This window comes from Cantharellus anzutake, assembly GCF_015039405.1.
Source record: "Cantharellus anzutake strain C23 chromosome Unknown EI90scaffold_177, whole genome shotgun sequence".
Taxonomy (NCBI): domain Eukaryota; kingdom Fungi; phylum Basidiomycota; class Agaricomycetes; order Cantharellales; family Hydnaceae; genus Cantharellus; species Cantharellus anzutake.
The window spans coordinates 109162-136692 of NW_024067127.1; the positions used below are offsets into that span (position 1 = coordinate 109162).

The following is a 27531-nucleotide window of genomic DNA, read 5'->3' on the forward strand; positions in this document are numbered from 1 at the left end:
ACTAGGCTAACCAGGGTTGGCACCTACACCAACCCCTTACATGACCCCACTTTTCCTTTGGCTTTTGCCACTCAGCAGCATATCATTCCTTGCCAAGTGCCTATTATGCTTATTTATTCATTCACTTAACTTGCCAATATCGGCATTTGATCCACTCTTTATTGGCACTAGGTCATTGGTCTCATTCAGTTATTGTTCTTCCCATCAATAACCCTTGCCACTTATTGTTTACTGATTCCTTCCTTGCTTCCATTTCCCAGGCTCTTGTCCTTTATTCAGTTTGACAATCCCCACTCATTTCTGTGCCAGACTGGACCGGACCAACTGGCCCTTCTATGTTTAGGTCTGGGCTCAACAAATCTACTACCCACTCGTTGTGGGCTAAACTGCTGCCCTTATTCCTACTGTTGGAATTCCACACACTCTCACCAACTCTAGCACATCCTAGCACCTTAGAGAAATTGGGGGAGGGGAGAACTTCTTTTCAAAAATCTGGTATGTACAGGATTATATCTAATAATTATTTTTAGAAACAATAGATGGAAAATATTGGTGCCATATGGCACCTGAGTACCTTATTAGGTGAAATAATAAAAAAAGGGTAACTGTCATATCCATACATACCTGATCCCAATTCAACTTCCAGACCCTCCACTTCACTGCCTCCGGAGTCCTACCCTATCCCTGTCCGCTCCGATATCCACCTTCGGACCTGGCGTCACCTCCCTCTCACTCCTCTCCTCACTCCTCTCCTCACTCCTCTCCTTCCATCCCTCTTCTGCCAACCTCTGCCAAGTTACAACCTTCTGCCACCATCCCATACTCCGTACTTGGACACCGCTCATGCCTTTGCTCTGAGATTCCATCATGGTCCCAACCTCAGACTTTGACCCCACCTTGGCTTAAGTCCATTGCATTGGTGACCTCATTCCACATAAACGCCATTGCCAATATTCCTTGGACTTCCAACTCTGCCTCCGCAACCTCCAAGCTTCACAGGCTGCCCTCAGCACCTTCACTGCTTGTAGTATACATTCTGCACTTCTCCCTCATCCTTATTTGGACTACTGCTTCTTTACATTCAGTCAGTTAGTCATCAACCCCACTTCACCTCATCCTCCTGCCCCTCTGGGCTTTGCCCTCCTTACCCTTTTGGATGTACCTGTCAGGGCATGCCCCAACATGCCCTGCCTGACCCCCACTCTGCACCGCTTCTCCCTCCTCTCCCTCCTCCTTTCTCCTTTCTCTCTCTCTTTCTTTCTCTCTCTCTTACATGGACCACCTTTCCTGCTGTTCAATGTATCACCAGTGTGCATGCCCATTTCCCCTCCTGTATCTTACCATCCCTATATCGCCACTACCACCGCTACACTCGCCCCGCACCCACAGCGGGCCCTCTCAGGACCTCCCACGGAGGCACCTGGAGAGCCATGGCTGTGTGCGAGGGTGACATGGCGCGCCCCACATGTATATAATAACAGCTGGAGTGGGAACTGAAGAAGTAGCCTTCTTCTCACATTCCCACTTCAGACTAAGTGGTCGGGGATGCTCACCCTGCAACGGGATTGCCGCTATGCACAGCCGCTATTCGTCCCACTGAGTCCTGCACGCCAGGACCTCGCCGCTTTCGGAGCTGTCCCTGACAGTAGAAGAAGGCTTCAACCTCATCTCCCCCACCTCCCCTGCTATGGTGACCAAAGAGCAGTACGATGAACTGCTGTCCCGATTCCAAGAGCTCCAGGCCATCGTAGAGAGCCAAGCTCAAAACCAGCCCCCAGCTGCACCTGCACCGGTTCCAGCTCCCACACCAACACCCACACCTGCCCCCAGACCCAAACCACTCAAAGTTGCTCCCCCACTGCCTTCTCTGGAGCAGCCAAAGACCTTGACCGCTTCAAGGCCGAATGCAGCATATATTTCCACGTCTGAGCAGCGGAATTCCCCAACGCCCTCTCCCAGATCCTCTTTGTCCTGTCCTATATGAAGGGAGGGACTGTGGGGGCATGGGCGATGCAGCACACCATCGCGCTACTGATGACAGGCTCCCCCCAGCTCACCATGGATGAGTTCAACATGGAACTCAACACCATGTTCCAGGACCCAAACTGCGAGGCCACAGCCAGACAGAAGCTGGCCACTCTGCGGCAGGGCAGCGACTCCGTGGATAAGATCATCCAGGAGTTTGAGATCCTCGGACCTGCCTCACGGCTAGGGGACATGGGGCTAGTGGATCGCTTCAAACAGGCGATCAACTCCTGGCTCCACAAGAGCATTTACCGCCTCTGCCCCATGCCAACAACCTGGGCTGAGTGGAAACGCGAGGCCACCCTCCTCGACAACCAGTGGCGGCATTTCCAGGCAACGCAACCCCACTTAGCCCCCACCAGGCCCCCACTCTTGCCCCCAAGACCCCCACTCCCTACCACTCTCTCGCAGCCATGCCCCCTACCTGCTGCCACTGCACCCCAGCCCCCCATGCCCCACCCCACAGCAGGAGCAGGGCCACAACCCATGGACCTCGACCGCTTGAGGATCAACCAGAGGCGAAACGGGCTGTGTTACAACTGCAACACACCAGGGCACATCACACGGGATTGCCCACAACCGAAAACCCACTGAGCCAGACAGATGCACCCCGAAGACCTCAGAGCACTCATGGAGGGGCTGAGACAGCTGGTAGACGAACCAGAGACAGAGGGAGAAGGGCAGGAAGTGGAGACCCAAGAGGATTTTCAGGATGGCAACCGGTGAGGGACGCGCCCTGGCTGCCTGCAGGCGATAGTACTAGCTTGTGTAGATACTGTGAGGCGCCTAACCCAGCGCCGATATCTAAATTCCACTGAGTCATCACCAAGAAGAAGAGGAAAAACGTGTCCTCAACCAGCAAGGGCAGAGAAGCCCCAGAGATGGTGCCGGAGATAGTGGTCCCACCACCTGCCATCTATGTGTTGTCCAAACAGCCCCCCAGATCCCTCAACCTCACCATGAAGCTGACTGCCTTAACATCCCTCGCCAGCATCTCCATGTCAGTGCTCCTAGATTCCAGAGCTACAGGGAACTTTGTGAGCCCCAAGTTTGTCAGAAAACATGGGCTTGAGACAACCCCACTTCCCCAGCCCATCCCTGTGCACAACGTTGTAAGCAGGCTAGGGATCTAACCCACTAGGAAAACAGGAAAGGATGGGGACCAGATTGGTATCCAGCAGGTCAGGAAAAAAAGGGGTAATGGTGATAATGGTCTGGTGCGGTGCGTGGGTGGCTCTAATCAATCTCTCACCCCACCTCTCTGGGTGACACTAAAGTGAGGACTGATCTAGAGGTCTTCTTACTGATGTTCTTTGTCGTAATACTCCCTACTAGCTTGGGAGGGGCAAACTCGGTGGCTTCTAATCCAAGGGGAAAAGTAGATACATCCTCATGTACAGGTATATATGAGAAATGATCAAATAAAAATGATAAAAAATATCCGATGTGCCCCATGTGCTTAGGTGGATCATATGGGCAACAAACAATATCGGAAAAAGAAGGGAAAACAATAATCAAGAAAACAATAAAGCAATAAATGATTTCCAGCCAAAAAATACCCAACTCTATCCATCGCCAATGAACTCCCGCTAATCACGGATCCTAATACTCCTAAATGACGCGTTTCCAACGGTACCAATATCGTCCAAATCGGTGCAGTGGTTGCTGAGATAAGTGAAATCCAGTCTGAGTGTGGCCATGCTGCTGGGTGGGCATGGGAATTTGGTCTGTGAGGACTGGGAATGTGTCTGGAAAAATGGGGAAAAATCATGGAAGGGTAGGAATAGTATATGAGGATGTGTACGACGTGTTTAGTGAAGTGGGGATGTGCAGGGATGGGGAAATTGCGATATTCAGTTCGTTTGTGCACTACCGGCTGTGCCTGCCTACAACATCAATGGAACCCCAAATGAGAACGGAGCCATAACCGAGGAGCTAGAGGCCCTCCTGACATTCAGGTGACACACAGAGCGGGCCCGCTTCGCCGTCGCGAACCTTGGGAGGCAGTCCCTCATAATAGGACACTCATGGCTGCTACACCACAACCCGGAAGTGGACTGGACACAACAGAAAGTCACCATGTCCCACTGCCCAACATCCGGCCAGTTGATATGAGCGCGAGCTGGCTCAGACCCTGCAATAGAGCCCGGGGATGGGATCTACGCCGCTATCATCCCCCTGGAGTGGGGACATGAGCTAAGAGTGACTACAACGCCATTGCAGTGGATGGCCCAGGAGGCCTGTGAGCTGGAGGCAGAACCCGCACAGTTTGAGGCACTGGTGCTGGAGCAGTACCAGGACTTCTGAGATGTATTCTTGAAGGAGGCTTTTGACCAGCTACCTCTGTGGAAGCCCTGGGACCACACGATAGACCTGGCACCAGAGGCCAAACTCCCAAGAGGGAGGACCTTCCCCCTGTCGAGGCCAGAACAGAAGGAACTAGACGAGTTCCTCCATGAGAACCTGTGGAACGAACACATATGGCCGTCCAAGTTCCCGATGGGGGCACCAGTCTTCTTTGTCAAGATGTCAGGGATGCGTCCAGGGTGGAGGGGGCCCAGATGTAGCGCCCAGCAGAGGGACCCTCTCAGGGAGCGAAGCAGGTGTGCATGCTGATGGGCCTGATCTGGGACTGTAGTCCCTGGCCACTTAGACTGAAGTGGAAAATGTGAGAAGAAGGTTACTTCTTCAGTTCCCACTTCAGGTACATTTATGTACATGCAGCTTGGGTCACATGATGGGTGCCACGTCATCCACAGAGCGAGCCACAGCCATCCAGGTGTCCCCATGGGGGATCCCAAGGGCATCCGCTGCAGGTGTGCATGCTAGGCATAGTGGGAAGTTGTCCAGGGTGTCTGAGCTGGATGGGTCAATAGTACAATGATACAAGGGAAGGTGGTCCATGTAAATAGAAAGGATAAACAGAAAGGGAGAATGAAATAAAGGAGAAAGAGGAAAGAAGGAAAAGGGAGGAAAGAGAAGGAGGGGAAGAGGGAGGAAGGAGGAGGGAGGAAGGATGGGTAGCAGGGAGCAGGTGAGGTGGGCCTGGGTGGGCCCAGGTGGAGCCAGGTCAGGCAGGTGTGCCCTGACACAAGAAGAAGGATGGGTCGTTACACCTGGTCCAGGACTATCGCAAGCTCAATGAGATCACGGTGAAGAACTCATATCCCCTTCCCCTCATCTCAGCTGTCCTTGCATGCCTCCGAAACGCCAAGTACTTCTTGGCACTAGACCTCCACTGGGGGTTCAATAACGTCCGCATCAAGGATGGCGATGAATGGAAAGCGGCATTCTCGACCAACCGGGGGCTGTTCGAGCCTACCATCATGTTCTTTGGCCTATGCAACTCCCCAGCAACGTTCCAGACCATGATGAACAATATACCCCGAGACTTCATCAACTGGGAGGTTGTCATCTGTTACATGGATGACATCCTGATCTTCACTGCTACCCTGGAAGAACACCAGAAGGTCGTCCATGAGGTTCTGGAAATGCTGCGAAGTGTCAGGGATGGCTTGAGGAAGGCAGAGGTAGCGGTGTAACGCTCGGCGCTAGCGGCCCGGACGGCAGCGGGGCAGTGAGACCGTATAGTGGATAGCCCTTACTTGGGCTTACATCCCTGTGTGGCTTCTTAGGCTGAAGCGGGAAATGGGAAGAAGGTTACTTCTTCGGTCCTGCTTCGGCTTAGTTTATATACATGTGTGAACGGGTCACGTGGGAGTGCCACGTCACCTTCGGACAAAGCCGGGTTACCGTGGGTGGCTCCATGGTCGATCCCGAGTGTTGGAGGGGAAGTACAAGTAGGAGTGCGTGGCGCGTCCGGTGTGGCGGTGCCCCTACAGGGTGCTCAGCGTCGGGGGCGTCCGTGCTACAAGTGTAGGAGAGAAAGAGAGAGATCGTCTATATAAAGATAGAAAAAGAGAAGAGGGAGAGAAGAGAAAAAGAGGGTGAGACGAAAGGAAAGGAGGTGGCAGCGGTGGCGATGGCAGCGTGCCCTGACATGAAGAAGGAAGCTCTTCCTGAAGCTGGAGAAGTGCAAGTTTGAGTGGACCTGAATCGAATACCTCGGCCTCATCATCGCCAAGGGCAGTGTCACAATGAATCCCGTGAAAATCCGTGGAGTCCTTGACTGGCTGACCCCAACTAAGGTCAAAGAGGTGCAGTCCTTCCTGGGGTTCGTCAACTTCTACCACCAGTTCATCAAAGATTTCTCGGAGATAGCCTGCCCCCTCCATGCATTAACCCACAAGATGAAGACTTGGGCCTGGGGACCAGACGAGGACCATGCATTCTGCACCCTCAAAGATGCTGTTGTTGTGGGGACAACTCCATGTACCACAAAAAGTCGGATTCTGTGGAATTTGGTCACCAACACGCAGTACATATCCGCTGACGCTCACGATACTTATTCTATCACTATCCAACACTCCTTACACTCATTCCATATTTTTCCTTATTTTCCCCATCATTCCTGACAACCCCAAGCAAAATTCCCATGCCCAACCACACCGCCAATTTCACCCCCTCTCCAGACCTCCATACCCACACTCACAACCCAGCCGTCTTTCCACCCGATAGTGATGCTCTACCACCCTTCTTCACCCCCGGAGCATTTCCCAGAATGGCAATCCCATACCTGGATGGTTCAGCATGGAGTATACTCTCACATGGTCTTGACAGCACCTGTCAATGGCCACATCTCAAGAAGTACTGCACCAAATGGGACGAATAGGGGCTCGTTGGAAAGCTGGAGACGAGGAGATTGCTGACGGGAGGATAGGCGGGCGCTGTGGCGAAGTGTTGCGGAGATAACTTTCACAATTTCCATTTCGGATCCGTTATCACATATTGCCCATTCATTCATATTTCTTTTATTGTTTCTTTGTTCCCAATTGGATATTCATCATTTACGGTTGCCTAACGGCCCGTTTACATTCCCCCATGCCATTCATTCCATTTCAAACATATATAAACTAGATAACAGCTTGTACATAACAAGTTAGTATTGAATAGACCCGTGAAGGGACAAGCAGAAGTTGCATCCAAGTGGCAAAGACACCATCCACGACCCTAACGCCCCCTCTGAGCTAGTTGCTCACGTCTAAGACCCCTCACATCATAATACTCAGCCTTGACATCCAAGAGAGACGTAGGTGAGTGTTTGTTTGAGGTTTTTGCAGACTCGGTAGCGCCCCAGGACCAAGACCCGGCCCAACGAACCACACCCGTGCACACTACCACCCTCCCCCTTCTCTCTGTCTCGAGTCTAGGCGATAGACCCGTTACACCGTCACCTCTGCCCCTGTCCTTGCCTTCCCTGCTGACATGGGCCACTTGTCAGGGCATACCCCGACATGCCCCGCCCGATCCCTGCTCCGCCTCCCCGCTCCGCACCGCCTCTCCCTCCTCTCCTTCTCCCTTTCTCCTGTTCTCCTTTCCTCTCCCCTTTCTTTCTCTCTTTCTCTTACATGGACCACCTTTCCCTCTGCTCAATGTATCATCGGTGCACACACCCATCCCCCCTCCTGTATCTTACATCCCTACACCGCCGCCGCCGCACTCGCCTTGCACCCTCAGCAGGCCCTCTCGGGATCTTCCACGGAAGCACCCGGAGAGCCGTGGCTGTGTGCAAGGGTGACGTGGCGCACCCCACGTGACCATTCCCGCATGTATATAATAACAGCTGAAGTGGGAACCGAAGAAGTAGCCTTCTTCTCACATTTCCACTTCAGGCAAGTAGTGTAGCTTCCCCTTTTAATGATGACTCACATTTCCACTTCAGACTAAGTGGTCAGGGACGCTCACCCCGCAACGGGATCGCCGCTACGCATAGCCGCTACGCGTCCCACCGAGCCCCGCACGCCGGGACCTCGCCGCTTTCGGAGCTGTCCCTGACACCACTTCAAGCTCGAGTGTGACGCTTCCAACTCCACAACTGGTGCTATCCTCTCTCAGCTCCAGACAGATGGAGAATTCCACCCAGTAGCCTTCATGTCAAAAAGCTTCACAGATGTGGAATGCAACTATGAGGTGTATGACAAAGAGATGCTTGCAATAGTGCACGCCCTCGAGGAATGGTGGCATTTTCTGCAAGAAGCAGAGGAGAAGGTTGATGTCTACACTGACCACTGCAATCTAGGGTACTTCCGCACCACACAGCGCCTGAACCGGCACCAAGCATGGTGGTCGCTCTTCCTCTCTCAGTTCCACTTTACCCTCATCCACTGCCCAGGAAAGCTCATGGGGAAACCAGACACACTCTCACACCGTGCTGACAACCTGAGAGGTAAGGACGACAACGAGGGGCTGACACTCCTCCAACCAACCTGGTTTGAAACCCGCACGACAGAGGTGATCTCCATAGAAGGAGAAGAGATGACTATCCTTGAGAGGAGCCATGGAGCGAGGGACCTGGATGAGAGTGGGGTGAAGGTGATGTGAGAACTCGGAGAAGGGAGAGTTAGGTCAGATGAATGGGAGAAACAGGGGGAGCTAGTCCTATACAGGGGAAGAATATACGTCCCCAAGGACCCACAGCTCCGCCATGACCTGGTGCGGCTACACCATGATGCACAGGTGACGGGGCACCCAGGGCGATGGAAGACCCTGGAACTCGTCTCCCATGACTACTGGTGGCCCCAGATGGCGGAGTATGTAGGATGCTATGTGTGTGGGTGTGACACCTGCAACCGCATCAAGTCCTTCCCCTCCCATAAGGTCGGAAAGCTCATCCCGAACAAGGTCCCCACATGCCACTGGCAAGTGATCTCTGTCGACATGGTAGGGGAGCCTCCCAAGTCGAAGGGATACAATGCCATTCTCGTCATAGTGGACCGCCTGTCCAAGCGCATCCACACAGTCCCTATGGTGATGATGGTGGACTCAGTGGGAATCACGCAGCTCTTCCTCAAACACATCTGGAGACACCGTGGCCTACCCGAAGAGATCCTCAGCGATAGAGGAAGCACCTTCATCTCCTGCTTCTCGAAGGAACTCGCAGACCTCCTCGGAGTCAAGCTCACCCCCTCAACACCCTACCACCCACAGATGGACAGACAAACCAAGCAGGTAAACCAGGAGATAGAAGCCTACCTTCGAGTGTTTGTCAACCACTGCCAAGACAACTGGGTGGACTGGCTCCCACTAGTGGAGTTCACCTACAACAACCGTGTCCACTCTGCTACCTGCCAAACCCCCTTCGAGCTCAACACCAGGCAACACCCCAGGATGGGGACAGAGCCCACACGCATGTCTGAGGTGGAAGCTGCAGATGCGTTCTCCTCAAGAATGATGAAAATGCAAGAGGAGGCGAAGGCAGCGCTGGAGCATGCAGCAGATGAGATGGCCTGCTACTACGAGCACAATCACGGGGCAGCCCCTACATACCAAGAAGGCAACCAGGTCTGGCTTAGCACCCAGAACTACACGACTGACCGTCTGACCAAGAAGCTAGACCACAAGTGGATTGGCCCCTTTGAGATCACCAAAGTCATCTCCCCCACCACTGTCAAACTCCGACTCACCACACGACAGAAGGGGATCCACCCAGTCATGTCCATGACGAACGTCAGGCCACACCACCCCGATGAAATTGTGGAACGCCCCACCAACCCATGCCCCGGCCCAGACCTCATAGATGGGGAAGAAGAGTACAAGGTCGAAAAAATTCTGGACTCCAGATGGTGGTGCCAGAAACTCTGGTACTGTCACGGCCGTGCATTCCAGCCTGTTAGCCGCCCATCCCGATGCCGTTCCCGCTATGCGAGCGTGAGCGCGAGCCCCAGCCTCAGCCCTATCCTCCCTGAGGACTCCCTGCTCACTTCCCCGCTTGCCCCTAGGCTCCCCTATGCTTGGCCGACTCCCCCACTGCTGCACCAACCTTCCCACCCCGAGTCCGCCTCCGGCACCGTGCCCAGCGCGACTCCTCTACCCCGCCCACTTGGCCCCTACAGGGCCGCTATCATCCCTGCGCCTGACTCCGGCCCAACTCCGAGTCCAGCGCCACTATGATACCATCGCCGCTATCGCGGCCCTACGCTCTTTCCTTTATTTATCTGTTATTGTTTGTTTTGACCTTCGGTCATTGCCGGCTGCTATGCGGCCAACCCCGCTCCTTATTCTTGTTTGCTTCCGGACCCTTCGGCCTCCGGCCCGGGTCCGCTTCCATTCATTTCTTCCTCCTATATATATCCTGTATGATACTTTATTGTACCTTAGCTCTAATATCGATGTGACCACGACCCCTAAGTCCTGACCCCAGCAAGGCAACCCCAGTGAGTCTGAAATGAGGGCCAAGAGACAGCTAGGGGGCACAGCACTCCCTTTAGAGTTGCTGAGGCCGAATGCCCTACCCTCGGGCCTTGTTCACGGCATCATGGCCATCGCGGCCTATAGCGGCCTGCAACGGTGACCTTCGGTGCCGACCCCGGACCAGTGTCTAACAGGTACTTGGTAAAGTATACTGGCTGGCCAAACTCAGAGAACCAGTGGCTCGCATGTGACCACCTGACCCATGCCTCCAACCTAGTGGAAGACTTCCATTGGATGCACCCTCACACCCCAGGGAGAGAAAGAGAAGACCACCCAGCCACTTTGAGGCGAAGCAGCTTAAGGAGGGGGTGATGTCAGGGCATGCCCCAACATGCCCCACCCAACCCCTGCACCGCTCCCCAACTCTGCACTGCTTCTCCCTCCTCTCCCTCCTCCTTTCTCCTTTCTCTCTCTCTTACATGGACCACCTTTCCCACTGTTCAATGTATCACCAGCGTGCATGCCCATTTCCCCTCCTGTATCTTACCATCCCTATATCACTGCTACCGCTGCTGCACTCGCCCCACACCCACAACGGGCCCTCTCAGGACCTCCCACAGAGGCACCTGGAGAGCCATGGCTGTGTGCGAGGGTGACGTGGCACACCCCACGTGATCAACCCCACATGTACATAATAACAGCTGGAGTGGGAACCAAAGAAGTAGCCTTCTTCTCACATTCCCACTTCAGACTAAGTGGTCAGGGATGCTCACCCCACAACAGGATTGCCACTATGCACAGCCACTATTCATCCCACCGAGTCCTGCATGCTGGGACCTCGCCGCTTTCAGAGCTGTCCCTGACAGTACCATAGAGTCTAACCCATGACCCTCAGTACCACTCCATTTCCGTAACTCCCTTTGTCTCCATTCAGACACCTTTGTCCCATTTCGGACCACCCTTATTTCCTTGTGCTTTCATCTCCCCATTATATGTAGGTGCTTGTACATACTTGATTAGACCCTCAGTCTAAAATCGACTAGAAATGCCCCTAGAGACTTCCTCCTCACTATGTCTGAAATTAAGGACCAACAGGACAAACAGCAATGGCACAGCACTCCCCTTGAGTCGCTGAAGCCAAGGTCCCTCCTTGCTAAGTCTCTGGTTCCACTCCGGAACTCTTGCCCCATTCTAACAGAGAGGGGGCAAGGACCTCCTGAAGCCACATGCACTTCTGGCACTCTCTCAGCTCCAGGAGATGGTTCCAAACTTCCTGATGAAGACCACATGGGGAAACACTAAAAGACATTGCAAAACCTACATACAGATTTCCAGAAGCAACATAGCATATTACAAGAATCTATTTATGCTATCAATTTACAATCAATACAGTTTGGACCCTTTTCCCTCAATTCAATAATAGTAACCCATGTGAAACCAGCCTCTATCCCAACAGAGGCTGGTAACCTGCCTACCATATCTGCAACATTGGTGCCCCAACCCTGGGGTGACAGGATCACACCATGCCACCAAGTACAATGCCTGCATTGGAAAATGAGCCAAGAATGCCAGCACAATCCACCTATCACCCAGATACTCCATACAGGAGAAAAATACGAAACCTAAAGTGAATCATGAGTTAAGACAAGGTTGGAGTGCCTGACTTCCACATACACACACGTCGGTTACTTCTCGTAATTATGCTTGAATGGATCGGATTCGAAGACAACTTCCCCGCTCGCATCCCATACTTCAAGGAATCCATTTTGCCGATCACGATTTACGAAGAGGATCTCGTCAGAAAGGAGTTTTTCGGGCATGTCCCACCAGGCTAACAACAGGGATAATCAGTTTCCATTCAAAACAAGGGGGGAGAGAATAGACGCACAATGGTACTTTTCATGCTGAAAATGAGTATAAAGGCACTCGAGAAGATAAGGGCGATATGTATACGAAAATCTACGCGACTTCGAACGGGTCAAGGATGGAAGGTCACCATTCGCATCCCTCACAGCACGAGAATCCGCAGAGATATAACCGAACTCGATAGTTTTCAAGCGCTCCACACGCTCTGTGATGAGTCCTCCTCGTTCTCGGCGCATGACGTACCTGGCGTCCGGAGGGTGAGGAACGACCGGTGAGAAGACAACCGCTCACCCAACGTCATAGATTCAATGGTCACTCACCTGATGCTATCAGCCTTCTCGAACCCCTTGCTCTTCACTAGCTCATTATCAAGTGCGTACGAAACCGCCAACTTCTTGTCGAACCACGCGAATCCATAACTCCCATATCTAATCTCAACTTTATATTCAAACCCTCCCTTAGAAAATTTATGCCAAGACCTGCTGCCAGCACGATCTATTGATGGGAGCGAGTGTTTGTGGGGGGTGCTATGAAGTAGAAGTCTGTCCCGTAGGTCCGTTCTTAACGAAGGGACCGTGTGTTCCACTATACGTTCACCATTTGGCTGCTCTTTGTTTGGTGGAGGCCTTGCCCTTGATCCACTCGCCTCGCTCGCTAAAGGCGAATTACGAATAAGGAGCCAATCCGAAAGGTGATAAGCATTTACGATAGAATAGGTGCCAAGCTTTGGCGAGGAAATGTATGTGTCGTGGTTGTTCATGGCGTAAAAGGTAAGGAATGTGAGGTTTTTGTTCGTAAATGCGAAATGAGAATATTCTTGTTCCTCTGTTCACGGAGAATCAGTGGGTATTCGGAAGGAGAAAGGGAAAATTCTTTACCAGCGTCTGTGTTTATCCATCTCCCATCTTCCTCAGCAGCTCTAAATGCCTCCAGACTCCTTAAAGCGGGATATTTCAAAAATTCATCGACAACACTCTGGGAATGACGGAAGAAGCAGAGATGTCCGGGAAGATATAGAAGGATCTCGTCTAGATAGTGCTGAGCGGAGGCTACGATGATGTCAAACTGAGGCGCCAGATCCCATGGGACTGATGGCAAAGTAGTCAGCAAAGCTAGAAAGGGGGATAATGCACATACAGTTCCGCTCAAAACTGGATCCAATATGCGAGGAAATAAGCCATAGAAACGTTAAGCGATACACAACGACTTACTTTCCCCACATTGTATCCAGGTCACCCCAGCCCCTAGAAAAGTCATAATAAGAAACCGCGAAATTCGTCAATGAGCTTGACCATGGACTGTACCATATCGGAGTATCTGGGTGAATGTAGTCATGGAAGATGGCAGCCCTGAAGGGGCGAAAATGAGATGAAACCTGATTGGTCAAAACGTATGTTACGTCCAAGCAAAACGCATTCACATTCCATGAAAACACATACCCTGTCCCAAAGGCCAAACCTCTTCAAGTCGCTAGTCAGCTTCACGAATTCATTCTGACTGCATTCCCATCCGGGCAGTCCACACAACCACCTAGCATGGCGTTCGTAATACTCCTCCAAAGAAAAACATACTTCGCGAATATTCGAATTATCTACCTGAGGAGCCATGGGGCCGCAATCAACTCCGTGTCCTTCTCTGTCGAATTTTATAAGAAGCAGATCAATTGTTGGGTTTGCTAGGACAGATGCAAAGTAGGTGTTCATGTATATGGGTGTCTTGCCGCCTGTGGAACTCCACATGACTATCATCGTTATGGGAGATGGGCTTTTTGGGCGGTGAGGGTACAGGACCTGGCTGCCCAGCTGGGAGCGAAGGGAGGAGGAGTAGCTCGAGTCGATTGGTAGATGTGTTTGAAAAAGCAGAAACAAGACAATGACGAAGAACAAGGAGAGGAGAGGAGGTCTTCTGGAGCGGAAAACAAGAGGAGACATGATGTGTGCAATGTATGGCTTCTAGGCGCCAAAACTAGTGTTGGTGGCGAGCGAGTAGCCTGTGAGGTTCGGTAAGAAAGAAAGAGGTGCTGTTGGAACTGAAATTATTTACAAAAGTTATTCTAATTTGCTGTCACTGACAATTTGAAATTGCCTGCCAACCAATTCATTCATACTTCGTTCGGGTCGGAGAAACGGTTTTCTTTTTCCTGTTTCTCCGACCCGAACAAGGCCTTAATGCGCCAGTTTCAGTAACGCGAGTCAGGAGAAACAAAAGAAAAGACAAGAATGCAGCGTTCATCAGCAACAAGCGTCGTGGGCTAGCATGGGCTATGGCTTTTGTCGCAAGAAAAGTAAAACGGCCGTTCAATTGAGATTGGGCAGGTCGATCAATGTGGTCCAGCATGCATATCATGCTCGTATCAATTATTGATATTATGTATACCATTTGTCCATATGGTTCACAGTCAGCCGGGATTGCCCATTTGATGGGACTCATATGACTAGAAAGGTTGCGAAGCAACCACGACCTTGCTTGCAGATCACATGCTACTGCACTGCTAATCACGAGTCTGACGCTTTCTCACGCACACCTCCAAATGATAATGATATTCTGAATTGAATCAGCAGTTGAATGAACAGAGGAACTGTCAAATTAAAGAGATAATTTGTGAGGAATCCAGCCGGCATTGCCCCGTTCGGAGGGAATGCATGTGGTCGCGTGATAATTCAATATGGGGTAATAGTAGGGGTCCGGGTGGATCGGATAGGATCGAATTAGGATCAGAAATCCCGGATTGGGACAACCTCCCAATGGCCAATCCGGATTCGCCGGATGAAAATCCCGGATGATCCTGGATGATCCTGGATAATCACATCTTAAGATTTCTTTGTATTTTAACATGTATTTACCTGAATTCCGATCATACAATAAATTTGGAAGCTATTCAAATGCTATTCATCAATGTAAAGTGTGTTGACACTGTGGGAAACAGTCCTGACACCCCTTTACATGGTGGTCAGCATGAGTACAGACATTGAGTCACCCCAAAAGACTCGTGTCCAAAAAAGTATTTTGCATTTTTCTCGATAATTTACTGGTCAATTTAGTCTCAAATTGTATATTCTGGAAGCTATTCAAATGGGCTATCCATTGGTGTAAAGTGTGTTGACACCGTGGGAAACAGCCCTGACACCCCTCTGGACAGTGGCCAGCATTGTGCACAGACAGTGAGTTTGGACAGCCACAAGTATTTGCAGACTCACACCCAAAAAAGTATTTTGCATTTTTCTCAATAATTGATTGGTCAATTCACTCTCAAATTGTATATTACCTTGCTTGCAAGGTCTCTTTTGCATACACAATTCGTGGGAACTTTTAGTTTCCCACATGTTGATATTGGTTTCTTTGGACCACATGTCATCAGCAAAAGTCTGTTATGCTCCGGAGCATCAGGAGTGGCTGGAGCATGTGGGAGACAAAACAGCAGATTGGGCACTCCTGGAGCCAATAGTGTTCTCCTGGGAGGGGGTTCAGGAGCAGCTGGGAGTGGTGAGGAGTATGCAATGTGCCAGGAGCAGTGGGAGGAAAATTTTGGTCTCTAAAAAGTTGAAAAAAAAAATTTAGGGAAAAAACCAAAAAAATTCAGGAACTATAGTGCCTTTAAAGTGCTTTCAGGACATATAATTATTTGTGAAATTGAGGAAGAAATGATGGAGAAAAATGGAAAATACTTTCGGAGACCCGAGAAGTAATGAGAACTGAATTGATGGGAAAGTCTGAAAATTGAATAGGAAAGTGAGGGGAAGCCTTGTAGCATTGTTATTTTCTGCTGTTGTGATTTTCCCTGATTGTTCTTGGTCTCACTCCCAGCTGCTCCTGGACCCTCCCAGGAGCTTTCAGGAGCTTCCAGGAGTATTGAGGAGCAGCTGGGAATGAGACCAAGAAGAATTGGGAAAAATCACAACAGCAGAAAATAACAATGCTACAAGGCTTCCCCTCACTTTCCTATTCAATTTTCAGACTTTCCCATCAATTCAGTTCTCATTATTTCTTGGGTCCCCGAAAGTATTTTCCATTAGCTGCTCCTGGACCCTCCCAGGAGCTTCCAGGAGTATCTGTCATATCCATACAATTCCGACCTCTGCTCCGGGCTCCCGGAACTCCAAACCTGACTTCCGGAACCCTACTTCCCTTCCATCACCTCCTCCTTGCCGACTCCCAAGAGGTTATCCCACCTCTGGCTCTGACACCACCTTTGGTCCGACTCCAGGACATTCCGGGTCCAACCCCAACCTTGACACCTTCCAGACGAGTACGCAAACCTATGCTCCCGACTCCGGACCTCCACTCCGGAATCCCGTTCACGTCTCCATCTCCGGAACCTCCGGTCTTAGCTCCGACCTCGGACTTTGACCCCACCTCCGCTTATACCCATTGTATTGGTTAGCTCATTCCATTTAATTACGTTTGCCAATATTCCGGAGTTTAACTTCCGGGTTCGGACTTTCCGGACTTACCTCGGACCTTGCAACTATTGCATTGTCCTATTCAATTCCGCTATTCTCCCTCATTCCTATTTGGGCTGCTGCTTCCTTTCTATTCAGTCAGCTAGCCATTCCCCACTCCCAACCTCCTTCCTTCCTCCTTGGGCCTTGGCCCTTCATTCCTCCTTTGAGAAACACCATTGAGTCAAACCCTTGACCCTCGGTGTTGTTCCTCTTTCCATCTCCCTTTGTCTCCTTTCGTCCTACCCTTGTTCCTTTTGATTCCGGACCCCTCCTTATATACAATGTACCTAGTAACTTGTAACCTCAGTCCGAAATTGTCAGGGCCCGGCCCTCGTTCCGTGACGGGCCCAAGGGGGTCCTCCGAGTCGCTGGGGTATCTAGTCCCAGTCCGAGGTCTTCAAACTCACTGAGGGGGCTAGCCCCAGCCTTCACAGGAAATGAGTTGCTACGCATTTAGGAAGTAGCTTAGTTACACTTGCCTTCACAGGAAATGAGTTGAGAAGAAGGGTAACCTTCTCAACCTCCTGTGAAGCCGCTACAAAAGGGAGCCGGGAACTATACAGTTTTCGGCTCTTTGCCGACTTTCCATAATTGGCACCCCCCGTGGGAAGATTCTGGGCGAGCAGCTCGCCCAGAAAGTTCCCACGGTTGTGGCTGTGATGGTTTCTGGGCGAGTAACTCGCCCAGAACGTTCCCACGGTCTGCATGCATGTGGGATTGTGGAACAGTGAAGGGAAAAATAGGAGAAAATGGGGGAAGGGTACCTGAGGGTGTGTGGGGTCAGGGGCTGTGCCCTGACAGAAATCGACATGAATTCCCCCCAAGAGACTTTCCCTCTGCTAGATCCGAAATTAGGGACCCCTAGGACAACCAGCAATGGCACAGCGCTCCGCCTGAGTCGCTGAGGCCGAGGTCCTTCCATGCTAAGTCTCCGATTCCATTCCGGAGTCGTCCGAATCCGCCCCATTCTAACAGTATCCAGGAGTATCCAGGAGCAGCTGGGAGTGAGACCAAGAAGAATCAGGAAAAATTAGAACAGCAGAAAATAATAATGCTACAAGGCTTCCCCTCACTTTCCTATTCAATTTTCAGACTTTCCCATCAATTCAGTTCTCATTATTTCTCAGGTCTCCGAAAGTATTTTCCATTTTTCTCCATCATTTCTGCCTCAATTTCACAAATAATTATATATCCTGAAAGCACTTCAAAGGCACTACAGTTCCCAAATTTTTTTTTGATTTTTTCCCTAATTATTTTTTCAACTTTTTAGAAGTCCCTATTTTTCAAATTTTCCTCATTTCCCTCTATATTCCCCCCTCATTCTCCCCCTCATTTCCCCCCTCATTCTCCCCCTCATTTCCCCCCTCATTCTCCCCCATTTCCCCTTCCTCCATATTCTGCAAGTCCAAAAGTGATTAAGTTGCCAGATTAATCATATATCAGGCCATAAATTTTGACTGTGTATTGGTGAGTCTCAGTGTCCTTGATGTATAGTGTAGTGTTTGACCTAAATGTTAAGTAGTGTCTTGTTGTGTTAGTCTTGTGGTAGGAGGTATTCATGGGGAGTCTTCCCTCTTTTTTTTCCTTTTCATTTTCAAATGCTCCAGGAGCTCCCAGAAGCTTCTCACCCCTATACATTTTGAAGCATTAAATTGTATTTACTGGATATGTTTGTGCACAAAGCAATGCTCCATGCCCTCCTGGGAGTGCCCTGGAGTACCTGACCAACTCCGGAGGAAATGAGCTGTTCCTGGACCGGCCAATCTCCTCCTGATTCTCCCAGTGCTCCCCATACTCCAGAGCACTCAGGAGCATAACAATTTTTTGCTGATGTTTATAAATTCTACAATGGAATGCAGCGACATTGAGACTTGTGAATTATGCCCCCAAAGTGGAAACACATTGACACAGATGTCAACACAACATCTGAAGCTCCGATCAATGGTAGCAAACGATGTCGACCTCCCAAAGGAGGACCCACTCATGCAGCCACCGCTCCTACTGAGACACCATCTGAGCGGGCTACTTGGAGGTCCCATGATGAGGCAGAGCTCATCCACCATCTTCTTGAAGTTAAGCATGCAGGTGGTACTTCTGATATTGGCTTCAAGGACAAGGTCTGGAATGGTGCCTCAGCACACTTACTTGAGCAGTGTGGGACAGTCTTCAAGCCTAGTGCATGCAAGAACAAATATGGCAAGGTGAGTTGCTAGTTGTGGCATCTCAGCAAAGTATTGACTATACCTTTTCCACAGTTAAAACAGATATATTGGGCAGTCAAACAGCTCTCAGAACAGTCAGGCTTCCCCTGGAGTAATGAAGATGGTGCTGATCTAGGACCAGAAGAAGAGCAATTATGGATTGATTTTGTTGCAGTAAGTAGCTGCTAGCCCATATCTCTTATTTGCGATGACTAATTGCTAATAATGATATTTACATTACTAGGAGTGGCCTCTGGCTGCTCCATTCCATCAAAAAGGGTGGCCACTCTTTGATGAGATGGCAGAGATTAATCCTAAGCGTGCAACTGGATGCCAAGCATTCCACACAACCAAGATGCCAGAGCCTGAAAGCGAGGACACCGAACCCACTGCTGATGAACCAAAGGTATGTTGACACTCCTTTCAAGGTCATTGTCATATCCCGGAATCCCGACCCTGCGCACTCCCACCACACCACACCTTCCTAACAACTTCACCATCCCCTACACCATGCCTTCCCCACTCCCCAAGTCACCTTCCCTCCTGATTGTCTCAGCTCCGGTCTGGTTGCGGCACACTGATCCTTGGCCACTCCCATCCCGGAACCTCGGTCCCGAGTCAGAACATTCAGAGACCCCGGATTTGCTCCGATATCCCGATGGACCTCCGACATCCCGTGACATGCCCTTAAACCTCTCCTCCACCCATTTCATTTATTTGAGTCACCTAACATCCTTCGGATACACAACTCCGCTTTCGGAGCTACCCACATCCTTCAGTGATCTCCCTCACGTTATCACTTATTAGTCACCTTCTATTCTTAGCATGACTACCTTCTTCCTTCCATTCAGTCGGCTAACCCCCTTTGTCCATTTGTCTTCCACATTCATTTTCCGGCCTTCAACTCCACCCTCCTTGGCCTGACACCTCGGTTCCCCGTTCTGATATCGTTCGGGACCTTTCGGTACCTTTCGGTGTTTTCCCATTTGTTGGTTCGGACTTTGACTAGGTCCTCCCCATCCCCCTTTATAAATACACGTAGATTAGAACCTGTAGTTCCTCAGTTCTAATCTCGACTAAAATGCCACCCAAAGTCCCTCTGAGTGAATTCCGCTCCTGTTCTACAAGATACCTCAGACATAAGAAATACAAGGACTAACTGAGACGTAATGGAGGCACAGCACTCCCTCCGAGTCGCTGAGGCCGCGTCCTTCTTAGAGCCTCTTGTACCATCCAGCAGAACCGGGCTCCCTGAGAAGCTTCGGTTCACTACCGGAGCCCTCAGACCCCCCTCTAGTTGAGCCCCGCCTGCATTCGGACTCACGCATTTACCCCCATTCCATCATGGGTTTTTGACAGTCATGACTTATATATGTCTGTAGGATGCTGACAAAACCAAGAATTGGTCATGTACCCCCTCCCCTGAACGACTTCACAAGCGCCATGATCTTGGCTTTGAGGACAATATTGACCCCGATCTTCTCAAGCCATCTCCCTCCCTCTCATCTCTTCCCTCCATCCCTTCAACTCATCAGTCACCACATCCTGAATCAAAAAGCTCATTTGTTCAACATGCTGTCAAACTCGAGGCACTACCAAAACGAAAGCATACAATTCCACATTCCAATGCCGCAATTGGCTTCACTGCCCTAGCTGAGTCAATGAGTGACTTCACCAAGGCATTCATTGCTTCCAGCTCTGCCTCATCTTCTACTATCCCAACTACCCCGCAGCGGAAAATTCAAGCTGCTACTCATGCTCAAGAGATTGAGGATGAGTTGGATGATGAAGAATTGATGATCCTTCTCAATGTTCTTCAGGAGGAGCCATATGTGGCAGACATCTACCTCAGCCTGAACCGTGATAGCTTGCGAAAGAACTGGGTCAGGAAGAAAATAGCCCATCTGGCAGCACCAAAATTCCAGTGATTGGGCAATCCTAGTATTTGTTTCACATCATTCATATATACTGACTTCAATGAGTTGACAAGTGCTGTTGGTAGCTAATCCACATTGCTTGAGCTATACTATCGCGAATTCCACTTGCCCGACTGCTTTCCTGCTGAGTGATAGTACCATGTTGAAGTTCCCCAAAATCACCTGAGGTAATGTCCATACTGGCCACTCCAAAAGTGTGGATTTCATCAGCATCATAAAATTGAATGAAGTTGTGGAGACAGCAGAGTGCAGGAAGAATTCGAGCCTGAATGGCCATTGGATATGAAGGTGCATGCTGGAGGATTGCAAAGTGCTTTTTTACAATTCCAAAATTGCACTCCACAACATTCCAAAGTTGAGCATGTCAAAGGTTGTACAATTCTCAATGGTTTTGTGGTCTGTAGGACAGCTGAGATGGGTAGTGGGGCCACGAAATTGACTTACCGAAGTTGACTCCACCCAAACTCTTGTAAGTGATATCTTTCTTTCCGGTAAGGAACTAGAAGTGTATCGCATGCACCAAATCTGGCATCTGCAAGATACATTTTTCCGTTTGGGATAGGCAAATCTGTCATGTGTGCATCACGGTACATTGCCATATCGACAATTGACCCTTCCCATCCACTGAGCACATATTGGAAACGGAGATCAAATGAACATGCTGCCAGGCAGTTCTGGGAGACACCCCCTTTGCGGTTGCGGGATGCTTCGTGCTCTTCTGTGGAAGGGTTGCAGGGAAGGTGTGTACCATCAATCACGCCAATGACATCTTTGAAAAATGGATAAAATTTTGGATTGGCGGAAATTTCAGGTGGAGTAGGGGTATTAGGCTAGGCATACATATTTGAGGTAGAAGGGAGGAGACAATAATACACAAAGAACTTTCTTGAAGTAACTGAAGGGTTGTTAGCCATGCCGCACAAACAAGATTTGATAGAAACTGACATCAAAACTGTCTCAAATGAATGTTGGAACCGCTCTTCAATGAGCCTTATTGAGAGTCCGGTTACCACAGAATAGAGAAATATCGCGGTGTGCTCTTCAACAGCAAGATATTTAGAATTTGTCATGCCCATGGACCGAAATTCAGCAACCAGACAACGGAAGACATGCTTATGGACCCCAAATTGGCTGTGGAACTGACCTGGGTGTCCATTCAGCAAATCCCGAAGCCAATCTTCACCCCGATATGGTGAGTCATGGTAAGGGCATTTGAGAATACTGTACTCACACAACCAACTACCAGTCATGCGTCACAGAGACCTCCCGAAATTCAGGGTCTGTCACGCGTCACAGCCGGTTGGCGGTTGGGTGTTTGGGTGTCATGCCAGTTTTGCTGAGGCAAGGTGGCTGTGCAAGGCAATTCAAATTTTCCATTTCTGGAATGTATTTACATTCAAAAACAGAAAATTTTCGTTTGGTCTTCCAAGTTTCTTGTGTGCCTTGCTCGCATTCCATGGCCAAGTTCCTGCTCATGAATAGGCACAGGGAGTATGTGAACCTTGTAAATTTGTTTGGAGGACTGGAAGTGTAAACTGGATAAATTCAGTGACAGACAAGTTCCCGTCTGGAAAGTAGGATCCAATAAAATCACCCGGGATGTCGCTATATGAGATAGTCTCATCCGTACACAAAGCAATGCAGTGTGCAAGGGTAAAACCGTTCATGAGATGATGCACAGATGCTCAGAAATTTTATGGGGGTGGTGTTTTCAAATGTTTAAATTTTAAATTCAAGGTGGTTAACAATTTAATATAAGCAATATAATTCGGACAACTCCGCAGCGCCCTGCCGGTTGGGTGTCACGCGTCACAACGAGTTGCCGGTTGCCGTTTATATCACGTGACAAGTCACGTGGCTGACTAAGCCGGTAGTTGGTCGTGTGAGTACAGTATAGCGATGGTGGTAAATTTCAGCTGCTGAAAGAATCCATTGAGATATGATCAACCCAATAAGCAGTTGTTGATGCTTGGCACGTTCACATTGATCCTTTGTAATGATGCATAAGCGCCATGATATGATTATAAATAATAGTATTTTTCAATACAGGAAGAAACTAGCTAAGTGGAATTCCCCGGGGGTGGGCAGTTTCTTTGAGAGCGTCAAAGAAACTGCTCAAAGAAACTGGAAGAAACGGGTTGAAGAAACCAGTTTCTTCAACCCGAACGAAGCCTAAGGAGGTATCGGAACCCCCCCTGACTACGATACCAAGTTACATTGATCCCGTGATGAGTAATAGGTGTAAAATTGCACTTGTATAAGGATGGACGCATTCATTCGGTCCGTGCCGTGGTGAGAAAAGGGAACTGGGTTTCTTTGCTTCCGTTGGTTACTTAATCATTTATCCCTAGTAATGGCTGAGGGGTCGGGTTTCCCTATTGCATCCTTCATCGACTATCTCGTCTCTGGTACACGCGTTCTCCTCTCGAAGAGTGACCACTTTTGCTCACATCGTTGTCACATTTAAGCTCCTGGCCTGGACCCTTCCAGCATTAGCGTGTATTCCCTTATATCTTGTGTTGACGTTTTGGCACCACAATATGCTGCCGATGTAGCGAAACGCGGCCTCTTCGGGGAACTCATAGCCTTAGCGAAAGGAGCCCTTGCAAAACGCACACCCTTAGATGGTTCGAATCCTCCAGTCACTTCCATCCCCTCTAAGCCAAGTGATGCGCTTTCTCAGGATGGGATGTCACCCGGAAGACATCTACACGTTCGGTCCCTCGAAGTGGTCTCTTTTGGCTGTGCACTGAACAGGAATAGGCGGCTCGAACGGTTGGGTGAAGCTGTCTTGTGTTTGAGCATAACAAATCTGTTGGAGGACTTCTTTTCTGAGCTAGAAACATCCTTTGTGATAGACATCAGGTCAAATGTTCTTTCGGATGCAGTCCTATGCGACATTGCAGACAGGTGTGAACTCCCCGGCTACGATCCCCGAAAGACCGGTAGCGAGTACGATCTTAATCGTGGTATGACACTAATCGTATGGCAACGCAGTTTTTGCACTCATAGATCGTCTCTAGCAAGGATGCTTAAAGCCTATGTTGGAGCTGTGTATACGGAGCAAGGTTTTGACGAAATCCATCAGTTGATCATAGAAATATTCACGCCACCGGTCTATGCTTTCTTGAACGGGAAAAGGTCGTCAAAGACTATGGAAGGATCTTTGACGCCCAATAAGCCCACCAGCTGTTTAGACCCTTCAAGAGACGCCGCAAGTTCCAACCTGAACAGTGTACCTCCTGGGGATGTTGGCAATGGGAGAACCCCCAGCGGTTTCCTGCGCATCCAATCTCCCCACTTGCTTAAAATAGTCTTTCTTGGCCGCGGGACCACAAGAAGTCAGCGGCTTGAATGGCTGGGAGACGCTTTCTTATATTTCTCCGTAACGCTCCTGCTAGAGGCCTTCTTTTTCCAGTCACGCACGTCCCATGTATCGCATATCAGGGAGTGGGTGCTTTCGAACGCCTTCTTTTCCAAAATGGAAGAATACTATTGTCTCTCCACCTGTTCTCCCGCCAAAGGGCGCTCCCTCAATAGTGGTATGGTAACAATCACACGATAGCCGAACAATGCACTCATGCGTTGTTTCCAGCAAGACTTTTTGAGGCTTACATTGGGGCCCTTTACACGGAGCAAGGTTTTGATAAGCTTCATCAGTTCATTGCAGAAGTTTTCACGGAACCACTTTGTGCCCTGCACGATGGCGTAATGAAAATAACGGGGTTGGGGATAAGCCACGTTTCAGCGGAAATCTACACGGGCACACCCCCCCTCGACGGGCGCTGGTTTAGTACCAAGATTCTCGCCAATGACTGCTGGCTAGGCGCCAAGCTTAGCACCGAAACCGAAAAAACACGTCTGAGCGACGGGTCTCAGCTCCACACCTCGCTCCGACCACGATCTAGAGCCCTTAAGGACGGGAAGACGATGAATGGTACTATGCTTACACTGGTGCGTTTCAAAACTGAGTTCCAACTAAATTGGCGTATATTTACGTTTTTTGTTAGGGTTCCTGGCAGAAATTATCGGAAGCCCGTCGGGAAAGCCGGCGGCGTTACGCGACTCGACAGGACGACCAAGCTCCAGATCCTGCCGACACGACAAGCAGAGACGACGCCCCCGATCAGATGGATGAATCGAGTGCACCTAGTGCTGGCGAGGATGGCGAGGCCTTCGAAAAGGCCAAGCCTCTGGTGCGTACCAACCCTGACTCCAGTCGAACAAATATATATACATATCGTACAGCCAAACACTGTCTCCCAGCCAATGATCACTCCGCCAAAAGGAAGGGAAATACAATCCGTGCTACCTTCTGGTGTACAGGAGTCTCAGGCTGCAGTCCCTGAAAAGCCATCGACCAGACGCAAAAGCAAGAAGAAGGCTGAAAAAGAGGACCTTATGGAAGTGCGCTTCAAACAAATTGCCTGCTGTATCAGTGTGATATTAAAGTCAATCACTCGTAGATTCTCAGTTCATTGTTAGAAGATGCTGAGGAAGTGCCCCACGCCGGAGAACAACAGAGCACAGGCTCGGAAAATGCGAAAACACCTGGTAAACGCAAACGAGGGGATGAGGAACGAACCGCAATCATGGCGACGGTGCATCGGCAGAAACGTCGAAAACCAAGAAAAAGAAACGGAATGGATAGCTGATCGACGTTGAAAGAAAAGTATTAGATATGATATACCTACTGTTGGAGTGCATATTAATTACTCTGCCATTTTTTCGATTCCCGGCTCATCGTCACATCCCCTTCCCGCCCCTGTCTCAACAAACGTAATGCAATTGACCATGTAGATTGCAATGTATGGTCATATGCAAGGGGGACTAGGAGATAGCATCGCGTTTTAATTTTACTAAAGAAGTTGTGGTCGTTAAATCAATAATGCGTCCAGCCATTGTAGCGCGTTGTACCAATTTGCCTATGCATATCTACGCGTTGATCAACATCATGCTGCAGCGAGCATGCCTGAGGGGCCGACTTTAGCTAACAGCCATCTGGATAACTAATAAATATTATATCACCTATACGGCCCCAGGCAGTTACATGAAGTATACGTATAGGCGCATGTTATTCTATTTAATCGATGCAAGGTCTCTTAATTGCTTGCCTAGTGCTTACCAGTTTCTTTAAACATCACTCACGACTCGACAACGGTGCCGTTTCTATTTTCCAGCCTCTGGGCCTCCGCCAACTTTCACCCTTCCGTTCCTTCCCACTCCAAACATTCCTTTGCCACACCGGACTTCAGTAGAGGATAGCAGCTTGAAAGAATCGTTCCCTTCTCAAAACAAAATACACTGCTCGCTTGTGAGGGAGTTCGAATTCCTATCAATTCATAAACAGGGTGGCGGAGCTTCCGTGCTTAGCTAGCTTCACGGCTGAGAAATGAATTGAAACAAAAACTTGCCCGATTGAACTCTTGAGGGAGATAGGTAGCAAGCAACGGTATGATGGGCAAGTCGAAACGGGGTTCGCCCATGACAATATTCGTCCTGGGGTCGCGGAGAAAACAGAGGTGCTTGAGTGAGACCATCACAGCCGTAACTACCAGGACAGAATGTCAAGTCCCACGGAGAGTTTTTTTCCTTGGGAAAAGACTCGCTTACACCTCCTTCTTCCCCGGAACTTCTCCTCTCCGACAAGGTAGTGAGTCCCCTGGTCCCAAACTCCAGGTGTTGCCCCCGATCCACCCTCAACACCTCTCAAGAAAGCCGCACATCCATCTTCCAAGCTCCAAGCGACCTCAGCATATCCAGCCATCTCACCGTCCCACTCCACAATCACACTCATTGAATGTCGGTCATTGAGCATCTTCTCCAAATACCTCTTATGATGCTCGTCGTCCCCCCTTTCTCTCCACCCCTCGTTTACGCGATCACTATTTTGCCATGTAGCGTATTTTCGGAAGGTCCGTAGGTTGGAAGGATTGAGATGGCGGAGGGTTAGAGTCGAGTTGAGAGAGATGATGTGTCTGCGATAGAGAATCGCATCGGGGGGCGGCTTGGGTGGGCGGAGAGGATGGGTTGTTAAGATTGGCGGGGACATTGAGTTGGTGAAGCTTACGATTGGGGGGAAGGTCGTCCCGTAGGGTGATGGGAAAAGGGCTGGGTGTCTGAGCCAGTGAAGACCCGGAGGGATTCCTGCTGCTTGCCAGAATGAGGAACGAATGAGAATAAGGCGGGTGTGAATAGATTCGGTGGTTGAGGATGGGTTTGGATTGGGAGAGGATGACCAAAAAGTGGCAATAGGTGTGTTTGGAGGGGAGGGAGAGGGATCCGGTGCTGGGTAGGCAAGACCTGTAGTTGTCAGGAAGAGGGAAAGATCAGAAAGGGTTTCATTGGTGAGAGATGGTGAGAGGATGACTGGAAGTCGTTCCGACGTTGTGCGACGGATCCAAAGAGCATAGAGCGTTTTCCAGAAATTTTCATTGGATATATCGCTTGAGGGGGATGTGAAGATGAACGCGGGGACGGGAGAGTGTCTTTCTGATTTAAAGAGGCCGGGTATGGAGGTGATGAGTGTGTGGGAAGGGTCCGAGGAGAGTTTGTATAGCCCTATGAGTCTGGGATGCTCCCCACTGACAGAAGATGAAGAGTGTTCGTATATGGAGATCTGATGAAGATCTTTGTCCTCTGTAACTGTTAGCTTTGACTCGCCATCTGGAAGGAAGAAGGTGAGCGTCAGTGGCGCATCTTTGGCGTCATGTTGGAATAATTGCGGGTCAGAAATGACTTGTGGAACATCTGCCATGAAGAGGGCAGATTCTAGGGACTTAAATCGAATCTAGTTGCTTGGCGAAGTAG

The 27531-nt window shown here is 49.9% G+C and overlaps 5 protein-coding genes across 5 annotated transcripts; 2 read left to right on the forward strand and 3 right to left on the reverse strand.

The window, feature by feature from the left end:
- Positions 1-11951: 11951 nt before the first annotated feature.
- Positions 11952-14189, reverse strand: EI90DRAFT_3092695 (uncharacterized protein). The gene is made up of 8 exons (XM_039062449.1): positions 13581-14189; positions 13446-13516; positions 13353-13385; positions 13279-13292; positions 13020-13229; positions 12462-12966; positions 12164-12384; positions 11952-12106 (listed from the first exon to the last, which is right to left on the reverse strand). The coding sequence occupies exons 1-8, from the start codon at positions 14070-14072 to the stop codon at positions 11961-11963; spliced, it is 1692 nt and encodes a 563-aa protein (XP_038908168.1). The 5' UTR covers positions 14073-14189; the 3' UTR covers positions 11952-11960.
- A 4274-nt stretch (positions 14190-18463) lies between these two features.
- Positions 18464-18973, forward strand: EI90DRAFT_3022835 (uncharacterized protein; the record flags this gene model as incomplete). Its single annotated transcript, XM_039057821.1, has 2 exons — positions 18464-18784; positions 18839-18973. 2 exons carry the CDS (start codon positions 18464-18466, stop codon positions 18971-18973), a joined length of 456 nt encoding a protein of 151 aa, XP_038908169.1.
- A 4327-nt stretch (positions 18974-23300) lies between these two features.
- Positions 23301-23631, reverse strand: EI90DRAFT_3092701 (uncharacterized protein). Its single transcript, XM_039062450.1, has one exon. It carries the CDS (start codon positions 23620-23622, stop codon positions 23401-23403), a length of 222 nt encoding a protein of 73 aa, XP_038908170.1. The 5' UTR covers positions 23623-23631; the 3' UTR covers positions 23301-23400.
- Positions 23632-24457: 826 nt separating this feature from the next.
- EI90DRAFT_3092703 (uncharacterized protein) lies at positions 24458-25625 on the forward strand. The gene is made up of 4 exons (XM_039062451.1): positions 24458-24675; positions 24732-24917; positions 24970-25128; positions 25188-25625. Exons 1-4 carry the CDS (start codon positions 24652-24654, stop codon positions 25374-25376), a joined length of 558 nt encoding a protein of 185 aa, XP_038908171.1. The 5' UTR covers positions 24458-24651; the 3' UTR covers positions 25377-25625.
- Positions 25626-25972: 347 nt separating this feature from the next.
- Positions 25973-27478, reverse strand: EI90DRAFT_3147776 (acyl-CoA N-acyltransferase; the record flags this gene model as incomplete). The annotated part of the gene is made up of 3 exons (XM_039065553.1): positions 25973-26053; positions 26136-26272; positions 26335-27478. The coding sequence occupies 3 exons, from the start codon at positions 27476-27478 to the stop codon at positions 25973-25975; spliced, it is 1362 nt and encodes a 453-aa protein (XP_038908172.1).
- Between the last annotated feature and the right edge of the window lie 53 nt (positions 27479-27531).